Consider the following 19365-nt stretch of genomic DNA (forward strand, 5'->3'; position numbering starts at 1 on the left):
TTCTGCTCAGAAGTATGCTCTGGCTGTAGTGATAAATCTCAATGCTGCCATGTTTCTGAGAAGCCTCCTGACACAATGTCCATCCTGTACCCTCACCAAAATCCCATGTTAAAGGTAAGAGCAACTTAATAAGACTATATTTTATACAATGGAGATAGGCCCAACTGACCCAGGAGGCTACTCATTGTTAAGCTGCTAATGAGTACTTTAATGAGGAAAGCAAAGATTTGACTTCCCTAAGGCTTATAACAATCCATTTCAGGGGGCAGAAAATAAAGATATCATTCACTGTTAATACCAGCACTGAACTATTTCTTAAGTAAAATGTTTTTAAAAGTCACTTAAGCTGGAAGTACTACAAGATGCTGTTCAACTTATTTTTAAAACTCTAGTAAATTGCCTCAAAAGTACTAGCTTAATTATATGAGAAATCCTTACCTGTGAAAGCATTTGTGGCCTGAAAACCAGCTTCCTGCATACTGCTATCCCAGCGAAGCTTGTGATTCCAACCTTAACCTGTCCTTACTGGAGACAACTGCTGAGCTTGGAGCTGTCAAGTTACTTCCATCTTCACTCATCAGAGTCCATCTCTCTTTCCATTCCTGGATTTGGCACCATCCAATTGCCACCTGATCTCAGGTCTTTCAGTCTGCAGGCACTGGGGATATCTGCACTGAACCCAAGCAATAAGCGTTGGACAGTCCCATCAACCAGCCAGCCAGAGGATCTGGGCCATGGTGGACGTGGAAATGAAGAAAATCATCTGCCAAGACTCGATTTCCCTTTTACAACTCCGTTCTAATCCTCTGTTCCTCCAGCACCATTTTTTCAGGTCCCAGCCAACAGTGGTGATCAATTGTCTCTCCTCTCTCGTGTTGTCTCCCCCCAGGCACGCTCACTGAGAAATTAAAGAAAGAAGAGATTATGTTTCCTGATGACCTGTAGCAACATTAAAATTAACAGACTCCAGGGAACAAAAACCCAAAACACATTATCAGGGATTGATTGTACACATTAAAGGAGATCTTCAGAAGGCAAATATTGCGATTTTGCTGAGATGTAAAGTGTGACCACACAGCTCTTTGAAGTGCAATGAGGAACAGTGCTGAGGGTGTCATATGCATCTCTGAGAACATGATATGATTTACATTTCAAAAGCCATATTTAGCAGAGATGGGGGCAGCAATACAATAACAAAATTGCAGTTGAAAGGGAAAAGGAAAAATACTCAAGGCTCTCCAAGTCTAGTCTATTCAAAAACCACAGTGAGATTATTAGCATTTCATATAGTTGCTTCCCATCTCTTTTGGAGCAGGAAAACGAAGCACTGGATGCCAACACTCTACACTCCATTCTGTCTGCTGAGGTTAAAAACCTTTCTACATCTGCACCACTGATTATCTGTTTCAAATCTCAACTGTAACACAGATGACACAACTCAGACATCTTCCCATGTTTGGTAATGTTAAAAATACCCACGGGTTATACAAGAGAAAGGTGGGTAAGTTATTCCTAATACTACATCTCCTCAAGAGCATGGCTGTCTGCAACTCCCTGAAAACCAGAGCTGCTCCATACCTGGTTTTCTGAAAACTAGGATACATGAATGGGGTGAAGGACAGCAGCTGACAAGTACATATGGAGGGAGAAGGTTTTTAAGGGAAAAAAAAAAAAAAGGAATGGTTTTGCTCACAGAAAGAAAAGAGGACTTGGGAGAAGAATCCACTCGCTCCCCAGCAATCCTCCTCCTCCGTAGTACGTGGATCCACTCATTCAGTAGCACAGGCAGGTCAAAACTACGTCAGTGATGATCTTATAATCTACTAAGGGATTTTAACTAATGAGTCTAGTCAGCACTTGCAGTCCTGGATCAGGCTGAGGTCCACTTACCAGGGCAGCCCATAGCAGCCGGTGCCAGGAGCACGTCAGTTCCAGCACTGCGTGCTCCAGCAAATGTTGCGAGTGTGAGCTCAACAGATGTGTGCAACCCACACACAGGTCAGGATGCAACCCCGCTGACAGGCCAACAGCCTGAAGCATAAGGCTGCATGGCCTCAAACTGCAAAGAGGATTCCCACACCGCTCACAGCACCTCCTGCTCTGCACACACCACTGCATGCAAAGCTGGCTGGCCCCCAATGCCTTTACTAGCACTTATTGTGACAGACAAAAAAGAGTCTGCTCTCAGGTGTGTTACTGCCATCGAGTGAGTGTGACACCTGATGAGCACTGACACTCTGGGATACACTGATTGAAAATTAGATGCTACAATGAATTTTTGACCCTAATGATGTTGTTACTGCTTTCTCAATTATGGGCAGTCAGTAGTTCTCAAAAACACAAATTCTTGCTCAAAACACAATGCAGGACATTCAACTCATATAAGGTTACAGATCAGGTTCAAGATATTTTCCCCACTTCTTACCCAAACAGCTCAATTTAACAGAAGAGAACACAAAAGTGAAAGAAAAACTGAAAACAAAGTCTTTACATGTAATAGTTCCTATCAGAGAAAGCTGAATAAGAACTTCAGATTTACATTTGACAAGATACTATTCATTAACCTCAGGCCTTCAAAGCATGCTGTGCAACTAACAGCCATTTCATATGAGGTCATTTCGATCTGAAGAACATACCACTGAACAAGTAAAATAATACATACACCATAGCACAGATTCCTCTTGGCTCCTCACAGCATGCTAATTATTCCATAATGACTACAGTTAGATGCCGCACTCATCTCTCAAGCTTTTTCTCTAGAGGTCTGAATTTCTTCTATATTTACAAGAATGGGTCCGTATTTGCATTCATTTTCAGCCTTCTAGCTCACGGTTTTGGTTTATAAATCCACAATTTTGATACATTCCATTTTCAGCATTTTGATGTTTTTCCTCATCCTAACGATCCTCAGGAGATTCACACCAATACCTTAGCAACCAGGGAAAAACTCTCATGTTACTAAATAGCTACATCTTCATATTAGATATAACGCACTTGCAGTTGTTTAGAGGATAAAACACAATTACTTTTCTGAAAATTAAACTTTTTTAGTGGAAGAAAAATTATTTTCCACATCTTCAGCATCCCTGCTAAGCTTGTTAAGAAGGCAGTGGTGCTGCAGAAACTCTACAGCGCTGGCACATTCAGCAACCACTGCTCGTTCCCAGAGAAAGAATGGGATTTTAACTATACCGGATGCTGAAACACATGCAGAGTTCATGCGGAGCTCAAACTTTAAAAGATACTGCACTCAGGCATCGGGCTTAAGACCTCCCTCAAGGCTTCAAATGCAACAAGGGTCTGATACCTCACAATTACCCTAAGAGAGCATCTTCTGTTGCAGAAGTGCTCCACTCCTTTGGCACTGAGCTGGGAGGCAGCTGGCAGGACATGGGCAGCAAACTACACAGTGCTGACAGAACTACAACAGCGTGTGATCTTCAGTGTGCCCATTAAGGTTTTCATAACCTGAGAAGGCCACGGTGGGAACATGTCCCACTGTACTGGTAAAGAGAAAATCTAAAATAGAAAGACCCAGATACTCTCTCTTTGCTCCATCTGTTACCTCCTTTGCAACAGGAACTCTGCTCCTACTCCTGCTTTCATTCATCCATTGCAGCATTAGGAGAGTCTCTGAAGCAAACCAAAGGAAAACATCCTATTTCATAAATACAGGGCTGTGCTATAAAGATTTCCAGCTAAGTATTCACAACTGAACACCTAAAGAAAACTCAAACCCTTTTCTTTTTTTTTTCCTCCTCTCCACTTTTCTCAGATTTGGGCTTGGGAAAGACACCATCATTTAAACCTCACGCAAATTGCAAACAAAATATTTGGACTATTTAACACATCATGCGAGTCATAGGTTCTCATGGTATATTTAGCCAGCCAGCCTGTTATTGCTCTTTCCTAAATAGCTGACGATTATATATTAAAGGGCCACTTTAAAAAATAATCTGAGAGAGAAGTGGCAGCCGGGGAGAGTAATTAAATCCTGCAATAATATCTACATGTTATGAAGTGTTGTGCAACCGTTAGTCAGGACCGAGCCTGGAGGAGCCTGCACAGAAAGAAGCAAAACACTAATTTTTCCAAGATTGGTATCTATTGAACTTCTTTAACAACTCAAAAACATTGACCCAAATGTAAATGCTGCAGCACTGTTTGTTTGGGGCTTTTTTTGTCCCCATTTCTTCTCACTACACACAGCCTGTTTCTTTGGCCACGTGCTGTTGACTCTCACACATAAAGCAAGAACTCAGTAGGTGTGTTGTCTGTGGGGGCACAGCCACAAGGAGCACTGCCTGCTACTCTGCACCCATCTGTGGCACAAGACATTCCAAAGGACAATCCTTGACCACTCCTAAGAGGCCTGTCTGTAGAATAAAACTACATATCTAACCATCTGAAAAACTTACTGACCAGCTTGAGAGCTACGGATTAATGTAACTTCAGCAAGAGAGGACCCACTGCTTGAGCTTTTCCAGGCTTTGGGTTTTCTTCTTACAGAGACTTCTAAACTCACCATTAACATCTATCAGTTATTGCTAATTCCTCTACGATGGTAAGATCTGTGTTTCACCGTGTGATCTTCATTTACTTCTACCTGTCATCTGTTTTCTTTACGATAACACTTCACCACTGCCAAGGGAATCATGGCTTTTGGGAAATACTGTGCTTTGCAACTCAAAGACCACTTAGAAAACTCAAGGTGACATTCACAGGAGAACATCCACAAATCAAACCAAAAACCAGATGTTCGAAATACGTTTACCTAATCACATCTTCCTTATGCACACATACACATCGTTTGTTTTCACTTTCTACATTCACTGTTTGCACAGCTTAGATGTGACATTTCAAGCAGCTGCTGTTTTTCACTTTTTTTTGTGAATTTCAGTGACTGACACAATTAGTCTGTATGTTGTTACATCACACATATTTTTATTCTAGTAGATACTTTCAGATATGCTTCAGCTTGCTCAGGAATAGCGTCCAAGCTTTCTTTCTTCCTTCCTTCTTGTTACAGAACCCCTGACTTGCAGCAAACGTGAGGACTATCTAAGCAAGCTGTGGTCCCACTCAATCAGTTGGAGAAGAAAACGGGACTCAAGAAGTGGGCAGATTGCAAAATGAAGCATCTTTTTTTTTCTAGCCTTGTTAGGAAATGATCTAGAGAGCAAGATATATCCCCCAATGCCAATGGCAACAGATACTGCAAAAAAACACCACAGTGAGGTCCAGTTTTAAAGAAAAAGAACAAATGTGTCAGTAAAGGCATTTTTCCTCCTCCACCCTCCTGCTTCTGTTTGTTTATTTCTCTTTGGAATGAAACACCGATTTAAAATGGGCCTGTTTAGTAGCTTCCTGCCAAAGTGAATAGCCTCTGGTAATCAGATAGCAAGGAGTATTTCACTTGGACAAATCCTATAAATAACTGATAACACAAAGGAGCACGCCACATTTCCTTCCATTAATCTTGTTAACTGAAATAATTAATGTGAGTCCTCTATATTCTGTCTCTATGAAGAAAGTAAAGAGCCATACATTTCCCTATAGTTCCGCTGACAGAATGCAGTAAAACCCCAGTGGAAAAGTTCACTCAAATCTCCATGACAAGCTATTGGGCTTGGATGAGATAATTATTGAGAGAAATTGTACGAGCTGTGTTATGCAGGGCAAATGAGAAGATTGCATTGTTTATTTTTGGACCTTAATAAAACCATAATTACCAGAAGATGTCAAGAGAAATCATTAATCACGCTGCTCTGTGAACCTAACCAATAAGAGGAAAAAAACTAAGCTCTGAATTTTATCTGCCAAAATAATGACAAGGTAGGAGGAGCAGAATCCAGTCTCAATTAATCTTCTTCCACAATATCACAGCATCAGTTTTAAATTGGCAGAAGGCTGGTGAAAGCTACGTTACACTGAGCAGATTGGAGAAAAGAGCACAAGTTTTTGACTTGTGTCCCTGTGACTTGTATCAGAAACCAGCAGTCAGCAGAAAGCTGGGGGACGATGCAACCCTCAAGGCTTTGGAGCACCGATACTCAACTATACCCCAAAGAGCATTTAGCATCCCTGGGCACCATCAGAAGTTGTGATGCTATGAGTCACAACTACTGGGCCTGAGCTCTCAAGGTAAGGATGTCACTGTTTGAAAGCTGCTCTGCCACATGGGATACGTGAACAGAGGGAGCACCTGAGAAGAACGTACACTGCCATTGCTGATGCTCTGTTAGAAACATTACCAACACAGAGCTGAGCACAAGGTGATCGAAACAGTTGAGAGATGGTCCTCACCTCCTCCCCTCACACAGTAGCTCTTTGCTGCTTCCACAAAAGCTCATTTCTGGCTTCTTTTCACCTCAACAAAAGCAGCAGGGGTGCGCCTGGCCCTGCAGCCCCACACAGCCACAAGGAACATGTGATGTTTATCAGCCCTGCTTTCTGACCATGCAACAGCCACTTCCCAGCTTTTAGCCAGCCCAAGCTTCCCAGTGTCTCTACAGAGAATTTTAAGTATAATAGAAGGGCCACATTTGTCATCTCCGGTGACAAACTTCACCTAACAGCGAGCGGGCAGCATTCCCAGCCTATGGCACACAACCAGTGCCAACCCATACCAGATAACCAGTGCCAGCTGGGGCACCTTCCTCTCCATCAGCAGCACCTCTGGTGAGGACACCACACTCTCCAGGCAGGGAACGGGAGCACAGCCAACCCCTCCCTCTGAACACAACAGCCAAGAATCCTAATACACACATACACGTGCAAAGATTCACATACATGTACCAATTTTGCTCACAAAAAGCAGACTGGGGTAATCTAGGCCAAGATGCACTTAAGTTTTTCAAGGCAGAAACATCTGTACTGTGATTGTTCTGGAAAGGAAATACTGAAGACAGCATCTCCCACATGAAAATGTCAGGCAGCATACTGACATTGAACGGCACAGCCCTCCCTTCAAACATGACTGAGGACTATGGGAAGAGCCACCCATGGGAATCTGAAAACGAAACATGAGCTTTTCAATTTAATTCACATAGACTGCCACCTCACTGACTGAAGAAGCACCGCTAAGAGTTCTGTAACTTTCAGGAGGGCTGTTTCAGTCAGCGCTATCCAAATCCATCTGTTGTGAGCAGCAGCTGCTCAGGAGCAGAAGGAACGCAGGAGCAAGGCCCACCGCCACGTCACACACATCACTACACAAAGCCAGTTCTAGCATCCTACAGATGAAACCAGGCCACAAGAATTCATCTGGTTTACTGACAGTCTTAGTGACCCAAATGCAACAAGAAATGGAAGCAGAGTGCCCTTCAGACAAGCTCACCACAGTTAAAGAATAGAGGGGACAGCCACTGGGCACAGCGGCTGCAGGGTGCTCCCCAACCAGGACAGGGGACATCAGCTCGTATTTTAGGTGACTGAAAAATCCTGGAGCCTGCTGTTGCCCATTCTACCAGTCTTGATTTTCACACAAAGCTACAACAAGCTGCATGAAGCATCAGAGATTCAAACACCTGCCATCCCCTCTGAAGCCCACATCTCAATTTTGCCCAGTATGTAGTAAAAACAGCAAGATGAGATTGCAAAGTTACCATTATACCACAACTGGGCTCTCAACTCAGTGCAACAACCTTGAGCATTTAAATATATTTGCTCATAAACTCCACAGTCAACCGGGCCTAAGTAGTTCCCTCAGTAGTTCTTAGTTCCAACAACTGCAACTTTCAGCATGGAAATGAGAAAAGGAAGAAAATAATGATTTAGCATCTCTTATTGGGCTTGGGAGATTTGCCTCTGTTTTTGTTTGTTTTTTTTTTTGGATGTGTTACTATCTTTCTAGGCTTCTGATCCCATCATTGAAGTAGAAGCTGCTTCTACCTGTGGGTTAAAGAGCTATGAAGTGCTTAGGTACCAGGAACGCTCCCAGTAAAATAGATCAGAGAGAAAAAACTAAAGCAATATTGTGATTGATTTGATTTTGCACTTGAGTGAATCTATCATTCTGCAAACCCATTACAATCCTATTAGTGTGGGAAAACTGGCCCCAAATAAACTCCTTTTATCAAATAGTAGGTCAGTGATTTTTTATCTCCCAGCAATACTGACTTGAAGGAAGTCTCCTTTAAGATCAGTCTTTCTTTAAAAAAATCTGTTGGAAAACAACTCATCAAAATACCATAAGCTGCAAGCAGAGGACACAGTTGGAAGCAGTATCCACTGGTGATCACTTAAATCTCATTTTCCAGAGTTCGATCTCTCAAATCCCTCATTACTTAACATACAAAAGCAAAGAGGTTATTTTTTTCTTGTCCTTGAAGGAAAGCTTTTACATAAGCAAACAGCACAAAGAAATGGGAACTAATGTTATTATCAGCTAAATCTGAGATTCTCCCCTAGCCAAGAAAGTTCTAGTCTAGTATTAATGTAAGGAAGCAAACAGCATCTTGACTCCCTCACTCTGGCTACAATTTAGGAAACATCCTATTGTTTTTATCTAAACTTTTTAGAAACAAATGTATTTTAACATACTGTTGTCATACTTTACAATCATTCCTGCTATGCTGATACACTGTTAGAGTGCTTCAATTGCATCCAAACTTCACAGAAGTGTTTTAGCAATTCAACACTGACAGCACCTCCATAAACTAATTAACTGAAAGCTGTTTTATTTCTGCACTGTCCACCTTTTTGGGAGCTCTGACCTCTCTGGTCTTTTTTTCTGTTCCACGTCCACTCAAGAACCAGAAGTTAAGGATTATTTCCAAATACCCCTAAGATTATATGAGTGGTCTTCCAAGCCAACGAGCCAGCCTTCTCCCACCCCACCCCTCTGCCCATTAAAACAGAACCCCCTTCAGGAAAGGTCAATGTAATTTATAGATAATTACGAAGTGTTACTAAACTCAAGTTACAAACAGAAACTCTGCAGTCTCATATCAGAAGAAAGTAATGATCTACCTTTCCTATGGAGTTACAGTTTTGTGTTTCCCAGTTCCTAACTCACCACCAGTTTCATCATAACAAATACTTATATTTTTTTCTTCATTTAAACAAGTGGAAAATGTAATGAAATTCTGACTGACTGCCTTTAATAATTCAGCTTCCAGTATCACTGAAACGTTTTCTGATAGAGACACCTGCCTCCTGCATTGCAGCCCCATAGCTGAGAAAACAGGGTGGACTTATTAATAAAGCAGAATAAAGAAACAGATGTTTGGGATGGAAAAAAAATGCAATGAAGGGGAGAGATTGTCCTCCTCTCAAAACATACAGGAGAAAAAGCTTGCCCAAATAGAAGGCATTTGTCTGATAAGGAGGCAGCTGGAACCAGTGATGCTGATTATTCTTATTCCACTGTATCCCACAGCAAGACACAAACCTATTTAGAGAAGACAGAGGGGAAAACAGAAATAATCCCACCTGTATTAATCTATACCATGTAGTTAAAGCTTTTGACAGTGCAATGCAGTCCTGTGCCCAAGGAGCAGGCAGATGGGTATATATATGTTCTTTCTGCTAACAGCATTGGCAGAAAAGGGCTTCATATCAACACTTTCAATACTAAAAAGAGAAAAGAGGACAAAAATAAAACAAGAAACACTAGGATCCCAGAAGAGTTAAATATCTAGAATTTTGGATCAACAATGTGAGCATCTTATATAACACAGTTCATCATATGCTACCCAGTCAGTCATGCATCAAGAGCAGAAACTGGGTTAGCCACTAAATTTCTAAGAAACAAGCTGAGACCTGGATTTTAAAGCACTTCAGAATGTACCAAGCGCTTTGGTACAGTTAGAAGTTAATTATTATCACATTAAATATCTGTACTTTGCATTATTTTTAAATGTAAAATCCTCGGTGTTGGGTTGTACGCTGATCCAGCATACGATGATCACCTTCTGTACAGGTATGCAGTAATTTCTCCCCACGCTGTTGCAAGGAAATCTCTGCAAGAAAACCTTTCTGTGGCAGGATGGTGGCCCCACAACCCACTAACAAAGGTGAACACTTACACAGGCAGCACTGACCAAGTTTTCCCATCTCCAGCCCGAGGTTACATATCCATCACAGGAGGAACATGACTGTCCCTGGAGGTGTTTGAGAAACATGTAGATGTGGCACGGAGGGATACAGGCAAGTGGGCATGGTAGTGGTGGATTGATAGTGGGACATGATCATTTTAGTCATCCTTTCCAACCTTAAAGAGTCCATGATTGTATACAGTGCACACCACAGATATCACCATCTGGCTCTCTCTTACAATGGGACAATCTCCCTTCTCCCACAATGGGACCAATAGAAACGTCACGCTACGGTCACCAAAAGCACAAGGGACAATACCCAGCTGAACTGCACACAATGATCTCCCTGTAACAAAATGGAAGAATCGTTCATTCTCTTCAGAGCCCAATTTTTTAAACATTTTATTTTCTGAAGGAGTTAAGCCACCAGCCTGTAGGCACAAACGAGGGCACCTAGTCCTGATTCACCTAGGCACTCCTCTGACTTCGCTCACCCCTTCTGGCTCACCTCTGGTGCTTTGGGCTTTGTTAGTGTTTTCCTTCCTTCATTTTTAAACAACATGCAAAAAAAAAAAAAAAAAAAAAAAAAAAGAAGAAAAAACCTCACTGAAGTAGCGTATGAAATCTGTTCCCTAGCAAAAACAAAACCAAACAAACCGACCAACCGCAGTATGTCAATTCATTACACGTTCTTAAATCTGTGATAGGTCGTTTTCCAGCACGTACGTCTTCACAATTTTAAAACTTCATAACCAACAAAATGTTGAAGGTTTTGCTCCTGCTAAATCGTGTTTTGCATCAAAACAGAACCATTTTACAATTCAGACTTTGTGGGAAAACTGAAGCTCCAAACCAGTTTTACATACAGAAACCCAAAAAAAGCCCTGGGCCTTTTTATTATTTATTAAAAACACACAGCACAGGCAAGGAATAAAAACATCCAATATGCATCTGCAGACAGAACTATGTGGATTTTTAACAAATAACCAAACTAAATTTACCTCGTGGGCATAAGCAAACATCAAAAATGCCAGCTCAGAGGGTATTTTTCTTTCAGTAACACTATCACTTTGGGAAACTATTAAAATAGCACTAACTTAAAAGCGGTACTGACAAAAACTGAATGCAGTTCAACTCCAGCTTCCAACTAGATGCCTTTTTCGTGCACATATGCTTTGCCTTCCATTACTCAGCTGCATAATATAAACCACCGAACTGCACTTAAAACAAATCTGAACTGACAATGCCAAGTTTTAATTGAAACACACGAAGGCAGTTGGGCAATGTACGAGCATTTCATAGGCAAGCCAGCAGTGCTCACAGCTGGATGAAGCCTCCACCCTGCAAGGGAGAAAGGGATTGAGTTTCCTCGCTTTATTTTATCTTTCCTTCCAAAAACAGACAAATATACTAAATCAAAAAAAGAAAGGAACACCAGAACTATTTTCATAGTCTAAGAAATCTTATTGTTCCGAACCCATGAACAGCATGACAAAGCCTTTCATCACTGCAAGAGCAAAATAAAGCACAAGCAGGTCTGAGATGGAAGTCACCCCTTCCCATCAGTTGCTCCTCAGATGAACACCACTACCTACAAAGGTCTTTCCGTCCACACACAGTGATGTTAAGATTATGGATGTCCCAATAAAACCACAGCCCTCTGCTATCCTCCAAATGAATTTATTACTGCAACCNCAGTGAACTTCCAATTTTGTTTCCTTACTGATGTTTTTAACTTCAAAACTCACAATCTACACAGCACACCATGATATAGCTGCAACGAAAGCACTCAAATTATGTCAGCAGAACTGCAAAATGTAACTTCTGGACCTGGCTCCTTCCCCTCGGGGATGCTGAAGATGTCAGGCAAATGCCCTCTGTTCACATCATTAAAACAAAGAAAGCTATTGCCATGAAATCATTCACTGTGCAGGAACTTCATAAGCCCTTCTATTATCTTTTATAGCTTAAATTGGGAACTGAGAATCTCCTGAGTGCCTTGCAGCACATTAATAAAAAAACACTTTGCTTTATAAAGTTTATCATTATTACTGTATCACCTGCGTCAGCTCACTGGAGTCAGGTTTATTTTCCCCAAAAACGTCTTTACAAGACATAATTTTTTCACTCACTGACAAAGGCAACGATGGTTCTTGGGGTCTCTTTCATAAGGCAGCTCCTATTTCCTTTTCCATCACGCTTTAAGAGCTAATTGCTGTGTCTGGTTCTGAGCTCCCCAGCTCAAAAAAGACACGGATCTCTTGGGAGTCCAGCAGAGGGCCAAAAAGCCAATAAAGAGCCTGGAGCAACTCTTCTGTGAGGAAAGGTTGGGTGACCCAGGTTTGTTCAGCCTGGGGAAAAGAAGGCCCCATGCCTCTGGGACACTGGGGAACACATTTCTTTGCCCTCCTTCACTGAAGCTCATCTCAGCTTCCCACCCAACCTCATCTCTAGCTCCTTCCTATCCAGGTCTTCTCTGAAACCACCATCACCAGCCATGCTCCCATTTTCCTCACTAAAACCAGGGGGTTCTAACGTTTGATGAGCGCTACAAGAAATTAAGAGAACAACACCGTTTCAGCACAGCAAATGGGAAGGTTTCTTCTCATGAGTGAGCTTTTAAACTCTGTAAACAAAGTACTTAAATCAAATCAGGAACATGAAACATTTTTGAAGTCATGCTCCACTTTGTTTCTTAACAAGCATTGGCTGGCAGCACTTTTCCTCTATTTCTTTTTTGTTGTTTTTAATTAAAGTATATACCCTGTGCTGCATTCTCAGCTCATTAACCATGTTGCTTTTTTTCCCCATAAGAAGAACTGGATGTACATGCAGGTTTGCTGCACCTCCAGAGGCAAATAACATTTTATTTTTTCTAATGGTGAAGAACATTATTCAAACCTACATTATTCACAGAAGTTATTTGAATAGAACTTACTCCACTCTAAAAAACCAATCATCTAAGCAAATAAATGCTTGCTTAAATACAGTTACGTAGAATTAATACACTCCATTACGTTTCCAGATTATTAACTCATTTTTATGTGCAAAAAAACCTACAAAAAAATTTAACTAGAAAATCTCACTAAGATCATTCCAGAGATGTGCAGCTGAATTTTCTTCTTCATCCCTTCTCAGATTCTTGCATACTCAAGACAATACAGTTAGTTGATTTCATCAAATTAAGAACCTCTTCTTTAACTTTTCAATAGAAAAGAACAATACACACACATACAAAAAACATAAACAAAACCTGAAACGCTGCCTTCCTACGTCGAGCGGCATCCATAGGCTCCGATACCCTCAAATAATGGAGTCACATAAGCCTCGCGCTGACAAAAGCGTGATTAAATGATTCATTCTCTGATTATCCTCTTGAAGGCACAGTACAGAGAACATCACTAAGATTTTCAAATCAAGCTCCTAAAAAAGATCGTGTTGCTCTCTGTTTGTTTGGGAACATGCATTAAGCTAATCAAACTGACAGGTTCTGCAGCAGAATTCCAGACAGCCCAAGTCCCACGCTTCCTCGAGTCCAGCAGCCTAGAAGCTCAGACCCGCTCATATTCACTTCTTCTTCCGAGTACTCCCCAGCACAGCCTTTTACAGAATTTGTTCCTGATATTCAAGCATAAAAATGCCTTCAGAAATGAAATATGCATGTCTGATAGCGCTTTTCCTCCTGTACATATGGCTTCAATGCTGCTTAACAGCATCAGCCCCTGCTCTGAGAGGAGAACCATGCGCCTCCTTAGGGGCTTCCTCATCACATCGGCTCAACGTGGCTAAGCTAGACGAGGCAAGAAATGTTTTACCAGCATGTACTGAGAGCAGCACAGCTAAACCCTAACTTCTGTCAAATTCTAAATAAGGGAGGAGCGTGAGCTCCTCAAGAAAAGTTCACCAGAACGTTTCTTTTCACAAACACCAAACATGTTTTTTATTAATCCTGTTATTGAAAACTGTGGAGCCGTGTTGACTAAAACAAAACACACTGGAACGCAGACAGCCAGCATGGAGAACTTCAGACCAAAAGTTAAAGATAGGCAGAGTGATAAGCAGCTGAAAACAATCATGCAGTAGTAAATAGTTAATAAAAAGCAGTAGCTAGCTTACATACATTTGTTTTATAGTTTGTGCATGTTCGCGTCTTTCTTTTGGACGCATGAAGACTAGCACAGTTTCCATGGAAAACAGCTACAAGAAATGATTCCCCTAAGAGCTAAAGTTTTCACCAATAACAGAAAAATACTGAGAATATGACTCTGAAATCTTAGCAAGGCAGATGTTTACCAATACGGTATTCTTCCATCAACACATACACGCCATCCAAACATCTGGAGAAAGTCCGCTAGCTATTTAAAGTTAAATCCGATGCATTTCCTTGTATGAGTAAAATATGTGTTTGTACGCTTCAAATCTCTCAGCTTACTCCTGTCAGTTGGACGACCAAGATGCAGAGCTGAACTCCAAATCTCAGGCTTCTCCTAAGATTCTTCCCATAAGAAACAACATACGTGGAACAACAGTAACATATGTGTTACGAGATTATGCAAAAGCACTTTTAAAATGAATTAACATGGTGGGAGGATTGTTCTCTGCTCCATGTCTAATAATTCCAGCCAGGCTGTGAGAAGCAATCTGCTGGGGAGGCAATACTAGCTGGACATGGACTTCTTACAGCCCAGTGTTGCCAAAAACAGGACTTTGGAGGAAGCTGAAATGCAGAAGATGCCTTGCTGGCTTCCCTTGCTCCTAACCTAAGGCCAGGAACAAATTTCAGCACATAGAAAAAAGAATCTCTCTATAGTGGTAAGCTTATTTCAGCAAACTGATAGATCAGGCTTCTAGAGTTCACAACTAAGCAGTTCTTAGCGGAAGTAAGAAGGGAATAAAAAACAAGGACTTTCAAACCATTTTATCAGTTGGGAAAGCCATAACCAAGGCTGCAATAGCAGTCTATTAAATCCAGCTGCTGACTGGTTTTAAACAATGCTACCACCTAAATACCACTTGGGAATTACACCCTTGTTCTAAACTAAATATCCTATGGACAGCTTTCAGGTTAGTGCTTAAACTCTCAACATTAAGACAAATGCAGTTAACAGAGCAAGTTCCTTCATGTTAAAGAAGATGAAAATGTACTTCTTTCAGGAGCTACAGCCTCTGGCTATCTCCAAATTATAGCAGAACTACAAATAACAACTTAAAACAAAACCTACTAGTGTGTGTACATTACTAAAGATCCAGTAGAGACCAGACCATGTGAAATTGCCTAAAGGAAAAATGCTTAAATAAGAATACTTGGTGAGGTGAAACAAGCAATCTTCAGTCCAGATGTAAAACTACCTCCTGACAGCTCTCGAGAAGTATGAGAGTTAAGAAATAGAACTTAGCTTTGAAGTGGACGATCTCTTAGGGTTTGCTAAGAGCTGTTCAGATAAATTATGGAATAAATGAGGAAGGTAGAGCATGGAAGGACAGAAAGAGCTGAGCCGTAACGCTCTGCAACAGACAACTGCTAAACTATTGCCCAAGAAAATGCCTTTCATCAAGGAACTACAGGACAACCCCCACCACGAGCTACACTCCCCCTAACAGAGAAAAGCTGAAATAACAGTGTTAAGGGACTCCATTCTACCTTTGTTTCTTGATTGTGCTGCTTTATATTTTCTTCCAGTCTGTTGACTCCACATAGCAGGGAGAAATGAAATTTCACTATTTAAAAAAGTCGTAATAAATATTTCTCTTTTTAAATTACAAAAGAACCAACCCAGAAAGAAACTGCCTTTCTTATGTCTTCCATGCTGAGAAATTATTTTTAGTTTTTCATGGAAACAACAGGGGAAATCCAAGAGGACTTTCTCCCTGCTCCCTAGAGCTAGCTTTCCTCTCTGGACTCTTGTCTGGATGAGGAGCTACAGGACATGGTTTAGTAGCTTGCAGCAATGGCAATGGGAGGACGGTTGGACTAGACAATCTTGTAGGTCCTTTCCAACCTTTTGATTCTATGATTCTCTTCAAAGATGTTGGGGACTGGGACCTCCTCTCTGCTCCAGTGCTTAGTGTGAAATAATTTGCTCCCCTTACTACTCTCAATGAGTGTAGGTCTCTCTTCAGTGCTGGTCCAGGTGACTATCAGACCATTTTTGAGACAGTAGCTCCTTTCCCAAAACACTACTTCTGTACTAGTCCAGGCCGGCTGGGCATGCCATGGCCCACAGCCTCCTTAGTAATGCCAAGGATTAATGAATCCTCAGGCCCTAAACACATCTCTCACAATAGCACTGAATACCAGGGTTCAACAGGCAGGCCCTGCTCAGCCCTGCTTCTTGTCGTTTGCCTCGGGGAGTGTTTAAATTGAGAACCTACGAACAAGCGGCAAAGGATGTTGTCTTCAACTCTTCTGGTGAAGTGTTGGGCTATGTTTTTCAGTAACCCTGCTTATATACTATATAAGAGCAGAGAGCTCTTCCTGGGACCAAACACGGAGACAGCTGTGCCATGTTGGTTTTTAAGGCCTTTTTATGAGTCACAAAGTAACACGAATTAAAAACAAAAAAGGCTTTGTTTTTCAAAACACGGTGACTTGCAGGGGGGTAACATGAACACCTCACCTATTCAGTGTTAACACTTTCACTACTTCGTTTCAAAACTTTATTATATCCTGTCAAAGGAAATCTTAATGGGCACAGAGGTTATCAAAATGGATGAGCGTTTATTGGTACACTACTAATTGTTCTTATCAACACTGTGAACAATTGACTTCTACAAACATCATCAATTTAGCATAGTAATACTGCCTAAAGAGAAAAGACTTAGTCTGAAGAAGAACAAATACATTTTATTCCTGTAAAGACATGAAGTATATGACAGGCATAAAGACTTCTTCAAAGAGTCTGACTTCTGTTTATTTTTTAACCCCGTACCAGATTTCGAGTGTTCTCTGTTTCAGTGACATTCATCTCTCATTTAGTGGGAATTTTGCTAATAACTTCAATCTGACCATATTTTTACCTGGAGAATCCACGCTCATTTCACCATTTTATAAGTAAACCAAAGAGTGTTACGCTTTGCAAAATGAAAGGAGACATCAAAGATAACTATAAATATTTGATTTTATATGTATTTTCTTCAAGTTTCACTTGAAAAAAGAACGTGCAGGCACCTAAATATGTTAATACTGAAGGTAATCACTGGCTATATTCATTTCAATTGCAGCCAAACGTCAGGACAAATTCCTTAGCTTTCTTTTCTCATAACCAAAAGGAAATCTTTCTGAGAAGTTTGGCCAGATTTCATCTGATCATAATAGAGGTTTACACATCTACATTACTCCAAACTCTCCTTGCAAGTTATGAGTTCATATTCACTATGGAAACAGGATTTCAGTTCATCTGAGAAATAACTAAGTCATAAGGATTTAAATCCCCATGCTATTCATTAAAAATAATTATTCCATGCATAAAGGCTTGGTGCGTTGTGAATGGTCAGGCTGAAGTATTCCCCTTAGCTGCAGAACAGACATATCAGAAGCACCAAAGATGCATTTCCTCACAAAGCCCGCCCTTTATTGCTCGTTTGTTAAGACTGTCTCCAGTATAAGATGAGACTTCAGACACCCATTTAGTTCCTCACTCCTATATTGGCTTTTCCAATAGGAGTGCTGATTACGAGCAGACAATAATGATTTTGTAATGTGAACATCTGTGCAACAGAAAACAGACTGAGATCAAATTAATGGCAAGTATGTCACCATTAAGCAGGTATCAAATAGTAAAGATTCTTTTTTAGCTGCCATTAAAACAAATTCTTACCAAAGATTTAGCAGAAGCATTTAGAAATCCATTCTGTGTCATTTTTAAGTTAAGTAAAATGCTTTTAAATGAAATAATTAAACTCTTACGCAAAGCTCTAACTGAGGCCTGAAGATATAGGACCCAAAATTTTCTAACTCACTGGTCTCACTGCAATAATAACTGTCACACTGCCTACAAGTAGCAATGAATTGCTTTTAATAAGGAACACAATTAGAAGTTCTTCTTCTTAAAATCTTAACCAGGACCTTAATCAATGCAGCTTTTCCTATACTCCCATTTTTAAATGTTTAAATCCAATCGAACAAAACTGTCTTCTATATTGGAGAAAATCCCAAAGCATAAAAATTCACTTAGGTGTTCTATTAAACAAGCCAACCAAATCTCTGCAGCAGAGAAAATGCCAGTTTTTAATAAGCTACTGAATGCCTACTTTCCAGCAGCAGGAATATAATTTATCTCTAACAGCATGCAGACAAGAAGTTGTCCCTACCTCTAAACTCTGAATGAGGCATTCACTGAGGATTAAAAAGCAAACATTAGAAAAAAATGAATTTGGTGGGCAGAAAATTCACTATTCATTTTGAAGAGTACAGAAAACGTTTCCCTTTTTCCTTCTGGTGAAGAAAGGAGGGTCGTGTTAAAAAGCTTGAAATTGTTTTCTTCTCTTTAGTATCTGAATATGAGACTACATCATACAACAGCAAGCTGAGCAAAAATTCAAGTACAGTGTGAAAGCCTGCATTACCTACCTCATTTCCTAGCAACTACAGCACAAGTGATAAATATGAGGCAGCAAAAAAAAACACAAAGTAGTATTATTATCTGAGAAGACAATACAAAAACTAGTGCCAACTGCTATTGAAAAAAGAGATCAGAAGCAGACTGTAAAGGAGTAGCATTACAAAACTGTTGGCTTCTAAGTAAGAAATGGATAGTGAAAGACCATGAAAGAATGCTTCAGAGATAGACAACCGGCCACCTCACCTATGTTCAGTAGAAAGGTTAAAGCAATCAGGAAGGAGAAGACTCCAGCTGTCTGGAAAGCCATTTGATTATTCCGGTGTAATACATGTTTACATTGTGATTACTCTAATCTGATGTTTCAAAAACTCTCATCTGCTTCCTCGTTTGTACATATCATTAGCAATACCATCAACATTAGGCTATAAAAAGCCCTGGCTTAACTAGCTGCACAGAAGTAGTACAGAAGGCACAACCACATAAATTCCACTGGCATACTCTGGACCAGGAAAAAATCTGCGGTAAACAGGGAAAAGAAACCTGGGTTTCTCTAAAAGCTGAATCCATTTGCACTGACAACCACTATCCTTCCTGAGTAATGATTAGTTTGCTACAAATTAGACTCAAATTCTGAGGTTTCAGATTCCATAGGGAAATTCTACACTAGATTCAAAATTCTCTTTGGAATTCCAAATGCCACTTCAGTACTTCTTACCCATTTCCATAAAGAAAAAAAAAGAAAAATAAAGTAGAAATGCTGGTTA

General features: G+C 40.6%; 1 protein-coding gene across 2 annotated transcripts in view; it reads right to left on the bottom strand.

The window, feature by feature from the left end:
• The window catches only part of LDLRAD4 (low density lipoprotein receptor class A domain containing 4), a 259845-nt gene that overhangs the window by 170716 nt on the left and 69764 nt on the right, over positions 1-19365 (bottom strand). For both annotated transcript variants that reach the window (XM_032442619.1, XM_032442618.1), the window contains exon 3: positions 439-898. In XM_032442619.1, the coding sequence (XP_032298510.1) occupies positions 439-478 (40 nt within the window). In that variant the 5' untranslated portion in view covers positions 479-898. The remainder of the gene's footprint in view (positions 1-438; positions 899-19365) is intronic.

This window comes from Coturnix japonica, chromosome 2 (assembly GCF_001577835.2).
Source record: "Coturnix japonica isolate 7356 chromosome 2, Coturnix japonica 2.1, whole genome shotgun sequence".
NCBI classification, from domain to species: Eukaryota; Metazoa; Chordata; class Aves; order Galliformes; family Phasianidae; genus Coturnix; species Coturnix japonica.